We start from the raw sequence: 17,685 nt of genomic DNA on the forward strand, positions 1-17,685 counted from the left end.
TGTGTCCTGTCCCTCCATCCTTGTCTCCAGTCCCTCTCCAGCTCTCCTGGAGCCTCTTCAGGCCCTGCCAGGGGCTCTGAGCCTTCTCCTCTCCGGGGGAACATTCCCAACTCTCCCAGCCCTTGGAGCAGCTCCAGAGCTTTCTCTGGACTCTCTCCAGCAGCTCCACCTGCTCCTGATGCTGGACCCCAGAGCTGGGGGTAGAGCTCCAGGTGGGCTCCCAGCCAAGCAGAGCCGAGGGGCAGAACCCCCCTGAGATGCTGCCGGTGCTGCAGCCCGAGGAACAACGCTGCTTCTTCTCCCCAGCCCCACGGGGAGGGTGGGACCCAGGGCACCCCAGGGCACCCCGGGCTGTTCTCCAGGCCTGGCACTGAGCGGAGGCGTTGCCTTGCAGGAGGTGTACGTGGGCAAGGAGACCATGTGCACGGTGGATGGGCTGCACTTCAACAGCACCTACAGCGCCCGGGTCAAAGCCTTCAACAAGTCGGGAGTCAGCCCCTACAGCAAGACCCTGGTGCTCCAGACTTCCGAGGGTAAGGTCCTGCAGCAGCTGGCACACGGCTGGGCACAGCCCGGCCCTGCCCGGGCACCCCTGCAGCAGCAGCAGCACTGCCCTGATGGGACAAAGCTGTGGCAGGAGCCTCCAGCACGGCCACGGTTCCCCTCTCGCCCTTCTCCTGTGCAGGGGGTGTTCCCTGGGGAGAAGTGCTGACGTTTGGGGTGATGCTGTCAGCGTTCAGGAGCACGCGTCATCACGGGATATTGGTATATGCAGGTGTTTTTATTGACAGCTCTGGAGTCAGGGGTACAAACCCAAATCTGACCCCGACACGGCTTTCAAGCTGAGCGTATTTTATATTCTATCGTTATATAACTTACATATTAATTGTTAAAACTTACACTGTTCTGTTTTATACATTGATCTTATTCAAGCATGAATTTCTTGTGATCTTTCTCAAGCCCCTGACCGCAGTTTCTCATGATTATTTTTACTATTAAACAGCAATTATATTTAACTTCTAAACAATCATTGCACCTAACAATTCTATCATTTATCATACACTGGTTACACAGGGGCAGTTCTAGCAAGTACAAGGCCTACACTTTCCCAGGGTATTTTACCAGGGCCTACTAAGCTTTTGAGCTGAATGTATTTTATATTATATATAATAATATATATAATATATAATACATAATACATAATATATTATATGTTATATATTATGTCTTATATATTATGTATTATATATTATATATTATTTATATTATATAACTTACATATTAATTATTAAACTTATATTGTTCTATTGTATACATTGCCATGAGTTTCTCGTGATCTCTCTTAGGTCCCCGACCACAGTTTCTCATGATTGTTCTTACGATTAAACAGTAATTATATTTAATAACTAAACATTTATCATGTACTAGCTACACAGGTGTTCCAGTAAGGTACAAAGTCTTCCTGTACTTAGGGTATTTATTTCTTTTCAGGGCCTGCTAAGCTTAATTTTCCTTTTAACCCTAAATCCCCATGATTTTAAACCCTTTAATGTCAATGTGACACGAAAGGGAAGCTCAGGTGTTTTTGCTGGGCCCATTTAAAGCAAAATGCTGCCAGCATTGCTCCTGAGGGCTGTGCTTGACTGAACGGTGCCAAAAGCAGGGGATGAAGGCCTGGCAGGGCAGGACAGGGAGCAGAGGGGACATGGAGCATTTGGGGTGTCCTTCCAGAGCCAGGGATGCCCCACAGCATCCCCTGCATCACCCCCACGCCCACTCAGAATATTCCAACCCTCCCTTGCAGCCTTTAAGTGCATTTGTCACACCAGGCGCTTAATCCATTGTGGAAAATCGGTTTATTCCTGACACGCAGGTGGAGAATGGCAAGGCTGGCTCTGAGCTGCAGCTCTGGAGGAAGGGATCAGCCCCCACTAGCACGTCTGCTGCCCCACAGCCAGGCACAAAACCCTTCTCTGGGAGCTTTCCACGCTTGCTGGAATCCCTTTTCCTTGCTCCCAGACAAAAATCTCTCTTTTCCAAGCTGTGCGAGGGTTTTTTTCACAGAGCATCCAGCTGGCAGCTGGGGTTAGAAGGGAGCACACACAGCTCCCACAGTGGGGCTGCTGGTGGGGTGGAAGGAAGGGGAGAGCTTTCCTGCCACAGGGCAGCTCTGGGGGCTTTGAGCAAGGAGAAAAATGGGATTTTTGCTGAAGAGATAGAAGACAAAAGCAGAGCAAGCTTGATTCTCTCCGAGAAACTTAGCTGGTTTCTCTTGCTGCCTGCAGTTCACCATTCCAGTTTGGAAAGGGCAGGTCAGCAAGGAATGGGGTTCATTCAGAGCTGGAGCAGAGAGCAAAACTGTGACAAACTTCTCACAGGAGAGGCAGAGAGGTCACAGCACAGCACAGAGGCCTTGGCACATCTGTCAGAGACACCTCAGTGCCTGCCTGCAAACTGAGCACCAGCAGCAAAGAAGCTGCAGAGGTTCCTCTGGAGATCCAGAAAGGGGACAAGCTGCATCCAGCCCCGTGCCAGGTTGGCCAGGACTGCTCCCAAAGCCTGAAGGTCAACAGCTCCCACTCCAGCCTCAGCAGGAGACAGCAGAGCTTTGACTTCTCATCTCTTTTGTGCCTCACACAACACATTTGAGATACAATTTCCTCATCAGAACTAGTTGGGGTTTAGGTTGTCCCAGCCAGGAGTTTGCAGGGTCCCCACTGTGGTCTTCCCAGCTTTGATTTCCTCTCAGAGGTGCTCTCACCTTGAGCCTAGTTCCATAATAGAAAGGAATCTGGGAGAAAATAGCTGCTTGTGGTCCCAGCAGGGCCGTGCCACCGGGGAGAAGTTCCACTCTCCCTGGCTGCATTCATTCAGCCTTTTCAACTTGAATGAGCTCTTGCATTTGCTATTCCAGCACAAAAGAAACAGGGAGGAAAAAGTCAAATGGGCCTGGAGCATTTTGTGCTCTTAGAGGCTGCCCGAGCTCTTTTGGATTCAAAGAGAAATAAATCACATCTGTGTGTGCAGCTTCCGGATATCCCAGTGCCTCGGTGAATGGAGCACATCGCAGCCCTTGCTTAGGCTTTTATTCCTGGCTTTTGCAGCAGCATCAAGCCTTCTTAAGAGCTATTTTGTCTGAAGTAGGCTTAGCTTTTCCCTTCAGCCAAGCTCTGCAGCTTCCTGCAAAGTGGTTGTGTGGGAAGAGAGGATAAAAGAAGGGACAGGCTCGATGTGAAGAGAGCATCTCTGCGAACGTGGCTGTCGTGCTCTAAGTGCTCGTGAGGAATTCTGCTATTTAAGAGCTGGTTTGTAGCTCTGGCCCATGAGATCTTCATCTGTGGAAGGGAGCTGAAGCCTTTCTTCTGCTCTCTGTGAGCAGAGGGTAGTGGGGAGCAAAGGGTCTTGCAGGGCTTCAGCATCTGAAGGGAACAAGGATGAGAAGAAGGGGACGTGTCTGGGGCTCTGCAGGTGGTGCCTCTGTGCTCCTGCCCAGCCAAAATCCCATGGGAAGGCAGCACGGGCAGGAGCCTGCAGCAGGAGCATCTTCCCTGCCCGTGTGAGAGGCACCTTGTGCTCATCCCACAGGAAATTATTGCACGTCACTCTTCAAAGCTGCTTCTTGGTGCCACCAGCAGCACAAGGTGGTTCCTGGCTGGGAGAAGGTCTGTGCTCCGTGTGCTGGGGCTTCCCAGGGATGCAGGTCCCTGTCACCAGCACAGCCTAGGGCAGCAGGGGTTGAAGGTGGCATCCTTCCCTTGAACCGTGTCCCCTCCTGAGCCGATTTTGGGCTGTTCCACACAATCCCTGGGAGTGTCTCTTGCTCTGTCATGTCTTAGCCCAAGGCTCCAAGGCTCTGCCTTAACCTCTGTTCCTCCAGCACCTGCGTGAAGCTCAGCTGTGGGTTGGGAAGTGAGTCTGGAAGAAAGTTGCCAGGGTGACCCAGGGCACAGACATGTCCCAAAGCTTGGCTGGTGGCAGCCCTGGGGTCTCTCCCAGCCTCCTCCTCCTCCTCCCTGAGCTGGGCAAGCCCTGCTCTCCTGGTTTTCCCTCATCCAGCAGATTTCCTGGCCTCTGGCCAGACTCCTGCTGACCTCTCTCCATGTTCTGGGTGTCAGGATGAAGGACCACCTCACTCCAGGTGGAGATGGAGAAACGGAGCTCAGCAGTGCCTCCCAGGCTTCTCTCCAGACACAGAGCTTCCACCTCCCTTCCCCAGCCAAGCCAAGCACCAGAACCTTTTCTCTCAAGCCCAGCTCCTCATCTGGAGCCCAGCTTTAAATTCCTGACCATCCATGGAGTGACCCTGAGCAGCAACCAGGGCTTTTTAACCAGCAGCTTTTGGAAAGGGCCAACAACCCCAGGGGGATCAGCCTGCAAGGAGCTAGAGGGGTGTGAGGGGCTAATTAGGGAGAGCCATGAGCACAGCTACTCGTGGTAGTAGTTCCTCTCACTCTTGGAAGAGTTAGAAGCTAAACTAATAAACAAATGTTGAGCTCTGTTTATTGGCTGTTGTGCAATAATTTATCTCCTCTGACCCCACTGACGCCCTTTGCTTCCACAGCCTCGGCCACGGCAGCGAGTTGCAGGAGTTACAACCCCCCACGCGAAGAAATGTTCCCTTTTTATCTCTTTTAACACAACTCCCAGCTCAATCCATACTCACAGCAGAGCTGGGAAGGCTGGGGGATGCAGTGTGAGTGCGTGGATGGTGGATTCTACATTTTCATGTTAACACAATCCTGAAAAAGGTTAGGGAAGAAACCGTGGGAGGTGACTGTGGTAGCAGGGAACGGAAACCGATGACCCAAGAGGTTCCCTCTGCTCTGACATTTCTGCTGTGAATCCCACGAGTTAAATTCTTGCTGTAAGGCTCAGATGTGTTTTGACAGGTACAAAGGGATACCAAGAACACAACCTCCCGAACAACCCTTGAGTAAGGTGGGTGCTTGGTGGTTCTTGGGGTGCTAGAGCTTAGCACAGCCCCGCAAAATGTCGCCAGCTGGGTTTTCCACCCCTGATTATTAAAAAGGTTTGGGATGTGTTCAAGCACGGTGGGACGTGTGCATGGTAACCTGTGAATTTTTGTAGGTGCCTTACTGTGAAGAGGTGCAGGACCCCCCCTTTACAGAAAACCAGTCGAGTTGGTCACGCTGACACGGGGACACTTTGGAAGATGAACGTGCTTTCCTTGCTGTCAGGCTGCCCTGGAGGGTCTCCCCGGGCTGCCCACACCAGCCATCCCTGCCCTGCCAGCAGAGCAGGGCCTGGGCTCCGCTCCGAGCTCGGGCTGGGGAGCGAGGCCGCCCGGCAGAGACCCCAATTCTGATCTGTAGTTTGATCTTACGTTTAGACACGCAGTCAGAAGAACAGACCCTCCCTTTTCCAGTGCCTTTGGAAAGATCGCAGCTTCGTAGAATGAGTCCTTTCTCCTCCACCCTTAACCTGCAACCCAGCTTCTCGGGGAGATCCTACTTTGAGCTAAGATCTTCGGCCCACCAGCTGAGCTTGCATTCTTCCTTACAGTCCCTGAATTCAGCCGGTGAGCTGAGCACCTCTGGCGTTGCCTCTTGGTCTGTGCTTCTGGGCATCTCCAAACTATCTGTTTGTTCTGTTCCGTTGTGTTTGTTTTTCCCATGACATGCGGGTGGCAGCGGGAATTCTTTCTGTTTGTCCGTGGCCTGCGAGGTCCGTGGCGTGGTTCTCCTGGGCCAGTTCGAGGTGTGGGCTGATGGAGCAGCACAGTAATTCCTTACCTGGATGCTGCTTTTGGCACGGCTGAACCCTTTGGTGATCATGAATCCCTGAATGGTTTGGGTTAGAAGGGATCTTAAAGCCGATCCACTTGCAACCTCCTGGTATGGGCAGGGACACTTTCCTCTAGAAGATTCCTCATTTCTGGTTTGTGTTGAGCTTGTGTCAAGGGTTTAGCATGGGAATATATCCCCATGCTTTCCTTTCCTAATACAACCAGGAAACGCAGCCCCTGCTGGGAGATTTGGTCTGTGAAATTCATTTGGTTGATTAAATCTAGACCCCTCTTAAGAAAGAAGCAATTCTGGATGCAGCCTCTGGCTTGTTGCTCAGGGAGACTGAGGATTCCCCATCCATGGGAGTGTCTGTCCCAGGCCAGGCTGGAGCAGCCTGGGATAGTGCAAGGTGTTCCTGTCCACAGCAGGGGTGTGGAATAAGGTGATTTGTGTCCCCTCCAACCCAAACCAGTTTGGGATTCTGTGATTCCAGCTCACAGCCCGATTCGGAGCCTGGAGATGTGGGCTCTCTCCTGCTCAGCTTTGAGCACTGGGCTCGGCTTTTCCAAACCCGGGTGGATCATGCCAAAGCCTTGTTTCCTGCAGAGCAGAGGACACCTCCCCTGTGATGCCCTGCTGTCCTGGCAGCCCCACACGAGCGCTCGGTTCGGATCCGTGCGCCCGGAATCGCGGGCTGTGCTGGGATGGAGGCAGGTCAGGCAGACTGGGGGATGGATTGGGGCAGACAGCAAGGAGCCACGGGGCTCTCTCAGAGCTGTTTCTAACCAATCTTTGCACATCTTCTGTTGCTAAAAATCCTGGGCCCTGATTCTTCCAGCACCCCGGATTTACCCCGCTCCAAAGGAGTTCATTCCCGGCTTTCTCCGGTGTAAGCCCTGGAAGAATGGGGGCCCCCGATTGTTTGACTTCCATCCCATAACACGGAATGAGGAATGCTGCAGCATGATCCTTGCCAGAATAACCGGGGAGGGGACCCTGCAAACTTTCTTTTCTTTCTGCTTTTTATGTTTGGTTTCTCATCGTGCTGCTGTGAGCTGATGGCTTCCAACGCTGTTTTGTTACGGACGTTCCTTCCGTTGTGTCCGGTGTTCCGGGACCCTTCCGTGCTGCCCGTGAGCGATACCCGTGTGTGCACCATGGACCTTCTGCAGCCCCACTCTGGGGTGGGGGGACAGGGAATAACGGGGTCCTGAACGCCAAAACAGGGTGTGTGTGTCCCTCACGAGAGCTTGGAGCACAGCGATGCGCGGAGACCTGGAGAGAGCGGTGTTGGAGTCGGGACACGGGGCAGGATTCATTAAAGCAGCCTCAGGAGGAGCCTCTTGGCACAGCACGGAGCACAAACCACAGCCAGGTGCTTTCCCACCAACACCAGGGCAGGAGGGGGAAACCAGGCACAGAGCTGGACAGGGGTGGCCCTAAAATCCAGCACCCTTCCTGAGTGCTGTCCCACGCAACGCCAACACAGACCGTGTGTTGGTGTCTCCTCCTGGTGAGGACAAGCTCTTGGACCAGAACAAGCTCCTGGACCAGGACAAGCTCCTGGATCAGGGCGAGCTCCTGGACCAGGACAAGCTCCTGGATCAAGACAAGCCCCTAGGTCAGAACAAGCTCCTGGATCAGGGTAAGCTCCTGGATCAAGACAAGCCCCTAGGTCAGGACAAGCTCCTGGATCAGCTCAAGCTTCTAGGTGAGAAAAAATCAGATCAGGACAAGCCCCTAGGTGAGGAAAAACTCCTGAATCAGGACAAGTCCCTAGGTGAGGACATGCTCCTGGATCAGAACAAGCCCCTAGGTGAGGACATGCTCCTGGATCAGAACAAGCCCCTAGGTGAGGACAAGCCCCTAGGTGAGGACAAGCCCCTAGGTGAGGACAATAGGTGAGGACAAGTTCCTGGATCAGTCCCTGGCTCCCATGGGGTGTTTGCAGCCAGGAATCAGGCACAGCAGCATGAAGGGCACCCCAACACATCCTGCCTTTGCAGCTGATGAATCTACAGCCCTCTGGGCTCTGAGGCAGGTGTCAGCCCCCACGGATCCCCTTTCCAGCTCCACTCCCACCCAGACCCATCAGGAGCTGCCTTTTTCTCAATCCCTGTCCTTCAAGGAGTGGTTTTTCGGTCAGTTTAGAGAATCTTTACCAAGCAGTCAAGATACTCCACCAAGGCTAAGATTTCCTGCCTCTTTTCTGGAGAAAAGCAGAATAATTTGGTGTCCTGAGCAGTCAGACTTTATAAAAAGTCCACACTCAAACTCCCAGGCTGTGTTCACCACCCCTCTCCGTGTCCTCTGGCTTTTAATGAATCAGGCCTCCCGTGGCTACTGGATGCTTAATTAACAATGAAATGCTCACAAGTGTTTGTCTGGAGGTTGTTGTTCCTTAGCTGTGATGTGTGAAATGTAGTATCTCTTTATAGGATGCAATTTTGACACACAAGGATCGCCTTACTCCCAATTAGGCAAGTATCTTAATTACAATTAACTGGCACCTACTGCGTGTTGCTTCATTCTTTTTGCTTTTTTATCTTTTCTTTGGCGACTGAGCGGCGTTTCTTGCTCGTACCCTGCTTGCAGAGCACTCCCGGATGTGACGGAATCATGGAATTGTTGAGGTTGGAAAAGCCCTCTAAGATCGAGTCCAGCTGTTCCCCAGCACTGCCAAGGCCACCACTGGCCCATGTCCCCAGGTGCCACATCCACAAGGCTTTTAAATCCCTCCAAGAATGAGAACTCCATCAGTGCCTCAGGCAGGAGGCAAATTTGGAGAAGTTATGACTGCTGGATGATGTAAAGGCATTTTGGTTTTCCCCCCTATGGTTCTAAGGAGAAGGCTGAGCTCAGTGCTCTGGAAGTGGCCCTGAAATTGAGAACTGATCCTTCTGCTCTCCTCTTCTTTTAAACTGAAAGAGGGCAGAGTTTGGTTGGATATTGGGAAGAAATTCCAGCTGTGAGATTGCCCAAAGAAGCTATGGCTGCCCCTGGATCCCTGGCAGTGTCCAAGGCCAGATTGGAGCAGTCTGGGATAGCAGAATGTGTCTCTGCTCACGGCAGTGTGTGGAACAGGATGATCTTTAAGGTCCCTTCCAACCCAAACCATTCCACGATTCTCAGTACACATCCCTGCTCATTAAGGCACTTGAACGTGGGCCGAATGCCGTGGGTGCAATTAGCCATTTTACAGCTAATTAAAGCAAGGTGGCTGCTGCTTGCCTGTCCTCTTCAGCCTGTCTGCAGGGCCAGTCCTGCTCATTCCCCTGGGAGAAGGAGCCTGCAGCCCTGTGGGATTCCCTCCTCACCCTGCACCCTCTGACAGCCCCAGCCCATCTTCGCGCCTCTCGATCCGGAGTGCCGACAGCTCCGTGCTCTGGCTGGAGTCACAGACAAGCAGGAATGGTTTCTCCTCCTCTGCCCAACCCAAGCTGACGTGCTGTTTTCTCTCCCGCATGCCTTCCCCTGGGGATGACCACAGTTGACATTAAAAAAATGGTGGCAGGTACGGCACCCCCGTGTGCGGCGCGGGGAGCGCGGGGCGGCCGCGTGCATGGCAGCTGTCCCGTGAAACGTTCCAATAAACCAATGAATCAGTCTCACCCGAGTGGTTTTTTTTTTATTTTTCAAGCCGTCAGAGTGTTTTGTGGATGTGTCAGTTCACGTTTTCGGCTGGAGGAAACCACCTGGGGAACCGGGCTGGTGGCTTGTGAATGACTCCCTGTCCCTCTGTCTTGTCGAGGACGTGACACTGTGTCTGTCAGATTTGCAGTAACAGAGTCCTGTGCATTTAAACCAGCAGCCCTACGGAATCCTGGAGGTTTTGGGGCATTTTCCAGCCTTCCCATGAGTTCTTGCCTTAGGTGTGGCTCGTTGCTTGGCAGGGAGGTTTCTTTTGTGTCACTCAGTAAATTAAGACTTTTGTGTGTGCTTTTGGTTCCCAAAAACAGCCCTTAAATACACACACAGAGTTTATCTGCTGATCCTCAGTCAACTTCCCTGGCCTGACACTTGGTCCTGAGAGTAAGTTACATTCCAGGCCAGGCTGGACAGGGCTTGGACCAACCTGGGATAGTGGAAGGTGTCCCTGCTATGGCAGGGGTTGGAACGAGATGGGCTTTAAGATCCCTTCCAACCCAAACCACTCCATGATTCCATAATCATGTTAGAGCCTGGAGACCTGGTGAGGATCACATCTCCTGCAAAGGCCAAATTTTGAGGATCCTACAGGCTCACTGAGCTGAGACGCTGGGAGCCGTGGAGCAGCAAGAGCGAAACTCCTCCAAGTCCTGGCCATAAAACCTCAGGCACACTGGCAGCTGCAACCACGGGAGCTCAGAGCATCCCTCCGTGGTGGAGTTGCCTTCCTGTGGTGGAAGTTGTCCCTCCGTGGTGGAAGCTCGGTGTCGTGCATGCCGCATGCCCTGTCTGTGTCGCTCCACGCGGCCCCGGCGCGTCCCCCCCGCGCTAACCCCGTGCCGTTTGTGTGTTCCAGTTGCTTGGTTTTCTTTCGACCCCTCCTCTGCCCACGCTGACATCATCTTTTCCAATGACAACCTGACTGTCACCTGCAACAGCTACGACGACAGGGTGGTGCTGGGGAAAACGGGCTTTTCCAAAGGGCTCCACTACTGGGAGCTGTCCATCGATCGCTACGACAACCACCCCGACCCGGCCTTCGGCGTGGCTCGCATCGACGTCCTCAAGGATGCCATGCTGGGCAAGGACGACAAGGCCTGGGCCATGTACGTGGACAACAACCGCAGCTGGTTCATGCACAACAACTCCCACACCAACAGGTAGGTGGGCAGGGGCTTCCTTTGGGACAGCACAGCCCAAAGAGCTTTTGTGGCTTTGATAGTGGCACCTACAAGTGTTCACAGCGAAGGGTGGCATCAATCCTGGTTGTCTCCGTTGGAGGATGTGTCCTTTCCCCAGTGGGGATCAGGCCCTGCTGCTTGGTGTTCCAGTATTCCTTCCCTGCTTGCCACCACTTTTGCCGTGCTGACTCTTCCTGTTGGCATCCCCGGTGACAGCCAAACCCTTGCAACTCCTGCAGCAGCTTTTGCCTCCATCCCTGCGCCACAGCCACTGCTCATGTTCCACGAGGGAGTGGGGACTTGGGGAAGAACCTGGGGTCACCTTCCTGCAGCCCTGAGGGCCGTTCCCTGATGGATCAGCAGGTTTTGGCGTGGCTTTGCTCCACGGTTCCTCGTGCTTTCCCCCATGGATTTGTGGCTGTAGCTGCTCTCAGGGTGGCTTTTCCCTTGGAGACAGCACGGCAGGAGGAGAGCAGCTCCATGGGAGGGTGGAGGGGGAGGATCCCAGGGAATGATGAGCATAGCTGGGATGGGAGCCTGGCTCCCGGGTGAGCTGTGGTGTTCACCATCATCAGTGCTTGAGCTCCGTGGCCTGAGCCAGGAGCACAGGGGCCACTGAGCCTTCTCCTCCCCCAGAACCGAGGGCGGGATCACGAAAGGCGCCACGGTGGGAGTGCTGCTGGATTTGACCAGGAGGACTCTGACCTTCTCCATCAACGAGGACCAGCAAGGGCCCGTGGCCTTTGAGAACCTGGAGGGCCTCTTCTTCCCCGCCGTCAGCCTCAACAGGAACGTGCAGGTACGGGCTTGGTTGGGCTCTCTGGAGCAGGGTGTGGCATTCCCAGCAGTGGGAAGAGGTGACCTTGCTGTGACACTGCCCCTCGTGCTGCTGTCCCTGCAGTAGTTGCTGCTCAGTAGCAGGACCAGGAGGGTTCCCGTGCAGCAAGGGGGGCTTGGAAGGAGCTAAACTTGCACCCTAAAGCACCTGTGAGTCTCCAGAATCAGGACAGGCCTCCCTGTAGCCTCACTCCCTGCTCCAGGTTCCTCCCTCGGGGCTGCTGAAGCACCGGGGTTCTGCAGCCCTCCTTGGGATGGGGTTTGATAACTGCGCTTGTGATGCTCCCTCCCAAGAGCCTCACCAGCTCCTACAGCTCTCCCAGGTCCTGGATGAGAGCATCACCAGGGAGAAGGGACCTTTCAAAGCCTGTTTTCCTCTGGGACCTTTCAAACCCCTCTTGTCTCCCTCTCTCAGCTCTCCTGAACATCCCCAGGCGGTGACACCAACCTGGTATTTCCATCTTTCATTTCTCTTCTCACTGAGCACATTCCTGCTGTCCTCTGTCCCAGGGAATGCTCCTGGCACACCCTGGATTTGGCACATCCCCCCTGCCACTGCCTGCACCTCCCACCCTGCCCAGGCACATCCAAGGACACGTTGCACCTAATGGATCATTTTGGCAGGGTCTTCTTCAGTGGGTGTCAAACCTGGAGAGGGACTTTGGAACAGAGCCTGGAGTGACAGGACACAGGGAATGGCTTCCCACTGCCACAGGGCAGGAAGAGATGGGATATTGGGAAGGAATTCTTGGCTGGGAGGGTGGGGATGCCCTGGCACAGGGTGCCCAGAGCAGCTGTGGCTGCCCCTGGATCCCTGGCAGTGCCCAAGGCCAGACTGGACAGGGTTTGGAGCAGCCTGGGACAGTGGAAGGTGTCCCTGCCATGGCAGGGGGGTGGAATGGGATGGGCTTTGAGGTCACTTCCAACCCAAACCACTCTAGGATTTTATGATCACCTCTGTGCAAGGGCAGAGGCACCAAGTGGCCTCTGCAAATTCGGGATGCATGGATTAGGACATGCTGTGCTGTGTCCATCAGGATCCAGGGCTTTGTCACCAAGGCAGTGACAATTTTCTAGCAGCACTGGGACAAAGGTGTGTTGGGACCAGCCCAAATTTTGGGAGCATCTTTGCTAAATTTTCCCATCCCAGGGGTCTCACTGGCAGAGGAGTCTGTCTGGCTTGGAGAAGGACTGGGAAATGTTTAATTGGAAAACACTAACGAAGCCCATGTTGTCTGTGCTGGGTTTAGAGGTGCTGTATTAATTTGGTGTGGTAAAAACATCCTGCTGTGTGCTGGGTTTAACTCCTACCTCAGTCCTCTACACATCTCTGGAGCCCCTTGGCTTTGTGAGTTCCCTGGGCAAGGCAGAGCCTAAATCCCCTGACAACACAGAAATCCTGTGGGATGCTGATAAAAGGCTGCTAATTAAGCCAAGCCATTTATTGTGCTTCTTCAGAGGTATATGCCTAATTGAAAACAACTCTAATTAGGAGGGAAATCACTGTATTTTAGACAGTTTTCTTCAGATCTGTATTTGAAGGGGGAAATGCTGCTGCTGCAATAAAAAGAGGAATTGTGCTCTCCTCCCAGAGGAAAGCATTTGTGGAGGGAACTGAATTTCACCAGTGCCTGTGTGAGCATGGCCCTGTCCCAACATCCTGATGCTGCTCAGCTTCCTCACCACCAAGCTCCTTGCTCCCACCAGAAATCAGCCACATCCCCTCCACTGTCCCTGTCCCCTCTCTGTCCCCATCCCCACTCAGCTCAGGGCCTTCTCCAAGATCTCCTCTAATGTCTTCACTGTCCTTCAGATCCCCCCATCCCCTCTTGTCCATCTCACCTGCACAAAGACCCAGCTCCTGCCATGTCCCACCTCTCAGGCAGCCAGCTGTGGGATTTGTACACAGCCAGCTGGGAATATTTGGGGCTTGGAACCAGCAGTCCCAGCTCACTCCAGCATCACAGAAAAGTGAGGAACACGCCAGGATGGAACCCCTGCCACACTTCAGGGGACACCTGCACCTCTGGTCACATCCTGCCTGTCCCAGGCTGCTCCTGCCCTCTCTGGGGACAGTGTGCCAGCTGCCACGCCACGGGCTGTCCCAGCAGGCACACTGGGACACAGCTGAGACCCGTGTCTCTCCTTGCAGGTGACGCTGCACACCGGGCTGCCAGTGCCCGAGTTCTACGCCTCGCGCTCGGCCATGCCCTGAGGATGCTCCCGGAGCCGGCTGCCTCTTCTCGGGGGGAGAGGAGCCAGCCCGTTCCCCGCTGCAGGACAAGGCCAGGCTGCCCAGCTGCGGGGTCCCTGCCCAGCTGTGGGGTCCCTGCCCAGCTGTGGGGTCCCTGCCCAGCTGTGGGGTCCCTGCTCGGCCCCTGGCCGGAGGTGGGGAAGCAAATCAGGAAGGAAGATCCTGGCTTTGGCCGCTCTCCGGCCTCCGCGCTGTCCTGTGTGTGTGCGCTTCGCTCTTTAGCTCTCCTTGGCTGATGAAGTACCTAGGTAGCCTGAGCTGTTCTCCTGTGTCTGCTTTTAGGTTTGGTTTTCCTGATTTGAGTTGGGGTTTTGAAGGGGGGGGGGGGGCAGTTCTGTCTCACTTTCCCCTCCCGTGGGGCCAGCCCCAGGGACCCCACCACGGGAACGCTTCCGCCCACGCCAGCCTGGTTACTTGGCAGGATTATTTCTTTCCCCTGTGGCCTTTCTTGCAGAGCACCCTCGGTCATGTGTAGAGGTGGGTCCTGGATTACCAGTCAGTCTCCATGTCCTTACCAACACACCCCACTCTGTCCTGTGTCCCCCCGGGGCGCCTCTACGGGGCAGGGGGTGGCCATCCTGTCCCCAGGTGCTCCGGGTGCTGGCAGCCCCTTGCTCGGGTGCTGAACGCCCACGGGGCCCCCCACGCCTCGGTGCCAGCACGTGCGCCACAGCCATAGACCGGAGAGCCTCGCCCGGCTCTTCGGAGATTAGTGTTTATTTTTTTATAGTTGCCATACAAAGCCTAGCCTTAAATTCAACTGATAGTGTCCTTCCAATCACCGGAGAATCATTCTGCAGCAAGGGTCTGCCCGGGGTGGGGATGGGATGGGATGGGGAGGAAGGAGAGCTGGCCACAGCCCCGCCATGCACTCAGGAACACGCGCTGCTGCCGGCAGCATCCCCTGCTTGACTTTCTGGTAATCCAGAGGCAGGAGAGGACGGTGCCAGCCCCGTCACCGAGCCGAGAGCACGCTCACATCCCCTCGCTTGGCTTCACGCGGAGCCGGGACGGGCAGCGGGATCCGGCCGGGATGCGACGGGAGCGCCGGCCCAGCAGAAAGACAAGTGTAAATAGCCCATTCCCCGCAGCGTGCCCTCCTCTAGGACGGTCCCGTCCATCCCCTTGTTGCTCCAGCATTGAGTTTTCCTAATTTATTGGATGGGTGCTATCTCGTTGACTCCTGCCGAGGAGTTGCTCCCAGCTGCCGAGAGCCGTGTTGCGGGACAACGCCGGGCAGCTCCTCGGTGGATTCCTGAGGAGCCCCCCGTGGCCGGCTCACCTGGGGCTCCTCTCCCAGCCGTCATCCCCCGTTCTTTAGGGTGTTCATGGTGCTTCTTAGAGTCCCAGTGAGTGTAAGACGTCGTCCCCCCTGTTGCGCGATGGTAGCTGCACACAGCCGCTGTACTGACCAGAGGTGTCATGTTTGCCGTTCTAATAAAGGACTTTTACCAGAGAAAGGCAGAGCTTCCAGAGCATCTCTGTGCTTCGCTTCCCATCTCGTCCCCCCCCGGGGCACATCCCTCACTGTCCTTGGCCAGAGACAGCAGCAGGGAACAAACAGAACCCGGCCAACGGGAGGGAGCTGCTGGAAGAAGGAATTCTTGGCTGTGATGGTGGGGAGGCCCTGGCACTGGTTGCCCGGAGAAGCTGTGGCTGCCCCATCCCTGGAAGGAGGGAGGAATGACCAAGGCTGGGTACAGAGCACCATCTGCCCAGGGAGATGAAATAGAGGCAAAATTCTAAGGGATCCATGGAAAACATATTCACTCTCCCATGACAATGTAAAAAGTTTCATAAAGGACAATAGGAGACAAGGACCACAGAGCAAGAGGCTGTTGGCTGGGTGCATCTTGGCACTTAGCTAAGAGCACACCTTCACCTTCGGGGATACCCCTTAAATACCTTTTCCCTGACATCAGTCTGTTGCATATTCATAGACTCATGTATATCCATAAGCTAGTTTACATATTCCAGGAACTATTTTACATTGCCCCTCCTTGGCTCTGCCTTTTTAGAGCACGAGTGTTTCTTGGCCGTGGTTTTGGCTCCTCTTTACCACTTCTAGTTTGGGCCTTGGTCCACACTTTCTCCAGACAGTGGGTGCTGATAGGTGGCAGATCTGTACAGGTGTCCTCATCCTGTTTTCACTGGATGTTATCCCATCCAGGCAGGCATTTTAACACAAGCACACTGATATCAGCAATTTCACTAAGCTTAATTAACAACAGAAGTAAAAATTCTATAACAAAGTTACTTTAACACCACACATATAAAATCCATTTGCGAGAAGCCAAGATTTTAATATCTATCTGTAACAGAGCAGTGGAGGAGGAGCTATTTCCAAGGGAACAGCAGGGCCAGTTCTCCCAGGGCCGTGAGAAGGACTCACTGCTGGGATATCAGTGCCTGCTCTGTTTTCCCAGAGTGACTCAGGAGAGGTTTTCAATGTGCAGCTTCTGAGCTCATCACGGGCTCGAGTCCAGGGCTAAAGGAGAAAATGCTAATGGGTGAAGTGCATCTCAGAAGAATGTTTGTTCCTTCCAGAGTGGGAATGTGCCCAGAACACCGGAGATACAGGAAGCTGCATCTTCCCTGCAGCATGTCAAACCAGCCTGTAAGTCATGTACAGCACAGGGAACAGCCCAGGGCCAGAGCATCTGTGGCAGTGGGACAAGGGGGAATGGTTTTATACTGACAGAGGAGAGATTTAGATGAGATATTGGGAATAAATTCTTCCTTGTGAGGGTGGTGAGGCCTTGGCACCGGTTGCCCTGTAGCTGCCCCATCCCTGGAAGTGTCCAAGGCCAGGCTGGACAGGGCTTGGAGCAGCCTGGGCTGGTGGAAGGTGTCCTTGCCCTTGGCAGGGGGTGGAACTGGATGATCTTTAAACTCCTTTCCAAGCCAAACCATTCCATGGTTCTGTGATTCTGTTACTCTCTGGGTGGAAGCCTCTGCATGGATCTAATCTAATCTAATCTAATCTAATCTAATCTAATCTAGTCCTGCCCAGTGGCACTGTGAAGCCATTTCCCCATCCTGTTACTCCAGGTCTTCACCCAAAATCCCTCTCCAGCTCTCCTGGAGCCCCTCCAGGCCCTGCAAGGGGCTCTGAGCTCACCCTGGAGCTTCTCTCTGCCTGGGGAACACTCCCAGCCTGGGCTCCAGCCCTCGGAGCATCCCTGTGGCCACCTCTGGACTCCCTCCAGCAGCTCCACATCCTCCTGATGCTGGACCCCAGGGCTCGATGCAGCTCTGCAGGTGAGGTCTCACCTGAGCAGGGCAGAGCCGCACAATCCCATTTCCTTGCCTTGCTGCCCACCCTGCTGGGGATGAGGCCGGGACAGGGAAAACAGCCTGGAAAACCTGGGAGGCCATGGCTGGAGGAGGAGGAGGATGAGGAGGGGGAGGAGAAAGTGTTGCGTTGGAAGCTCACATCGGATATTTTCGCCCTTGGGAGGAAGCGGAGGCAGGGGAGGGCAGGGTCCTGCGGGCACCCACGGTGCGGGAGGCAGGCGGGGGAAAGCGACCCCACGCCATTCCCAGCGGGATTGCGGGCAGGCAGAGAACAGTGAGGAGACAGCGGGGCAAGGGAGGGGGCCGGGAAAATGCTGCGGGGGAGGGCGGGGGACAGTCGGGCAGGAAGGGGCCGTGACACGGGGAGAGGAGCGTAACGCAGCGATGGGACCGCGACACGCGCGGGGAGCCGTGCCACGAGCATGGGCCGTGACACGGGGGGGACACATCCCGACCCTTTCCGGGCTTTCCCGGCGGGCAGCACCTTCCTCGTACGTGCTCCCGGAGAGGCGGCCCCGCGTGGGGCGGTCCCCGCGAGGGGCGGTCGCTCCGTGGGGAAGCGCTGGGGGCGGCCGGGGGGAAGCCGGGGGGCTCCGGCTCTGCCCCGGCCCCGCGCCCCCTCCTCCGCACCTGCCCGGGGCACCCTCCCTTTGCACATCCCCTTTTTGCACATCCCCTTTTTGCACATCCCCTTTTTGCACATCATCTTTTTGCACATCCC

General features: G+C 54.9%; 1 protein-coding gene and 1 long non-coding RNA gene across 9 annotated transcripts in view; both read left to right on the plus strand.

Annotated features, from left to right (window-relative positions):
- The window catches only part of TRIM9 (tripartite motif containing 9), a 68,490-nt gene extending 53,363 nt beyond the window's left edge, over window positions 1–15,127 (plus strand). For 2 of the 8 annotated variants that reach the window (XM_021538454.3, XM_021538455.3), the window contains exons 7-13: window positions 395–533; window positions 5,351–5,539; window positions 8,186–8,227; window positions 9,238–9,261; window positions 10,252–10,555; window positions 11,213–11,375; window positions 13,566–15,127. In XM_021538454.3, the coding sequence (XP_021394129.1) occupies window positions 395–533; window positions 5,351–5,539; window positions 8,186–8,227; window positions 9,238–9,261; window positions 10,252–10,555; window positions 11,213–11,375; window positions 13,566–13,628 (924 nt within the window). In that variant the 3' untranslated portion in view covers window positions 13,629–15,127. The remainder of the gene's footprint in view (window positions 1–394; window positions 534–5,350; window positions 5,540–8,185; window positions 8,228–9,237; window positions 9,262–10,251; window positions 10,556–11,212; window positions 11,376–13,565) is intronic. The other 6 variants (XM_031504892.3, XM_085581047.1, XM_021538457.3 and 3 more) reach the window with 4 other exon arrangements.
- LOC146767444 (uncharacterized) lies at window positions 7,398–7,787 on the plus strand. The gene is made up of 3 exons (XR_014955865.1): window positions 7,398–7,527; window positions 7,600–7,617; window positions 7,649–7,787. It is a non-coding gene; the product is annotated as an uncharacterized LOC146767444 (long non-coding RNA).
- Window positions 15,128–17,685: the final 2,558 nt, after the last annotated feature.

The sequence above is a fragment of the Lonchura striata genome, chromosome 5 (genome assembly GCF_050655825.1).
Source record: "Lonchura striata isolate lonStrDom1 chromosome 5, ASM5065582v1, whole genome shotgun sequence".
Taxonomy (NCBI): domain Eukaryota; kingdom Metazoa; phylum Chordata; class Aves; order Passeriformes; family Estrildidae; genus Lonchura; species Lonchura striata.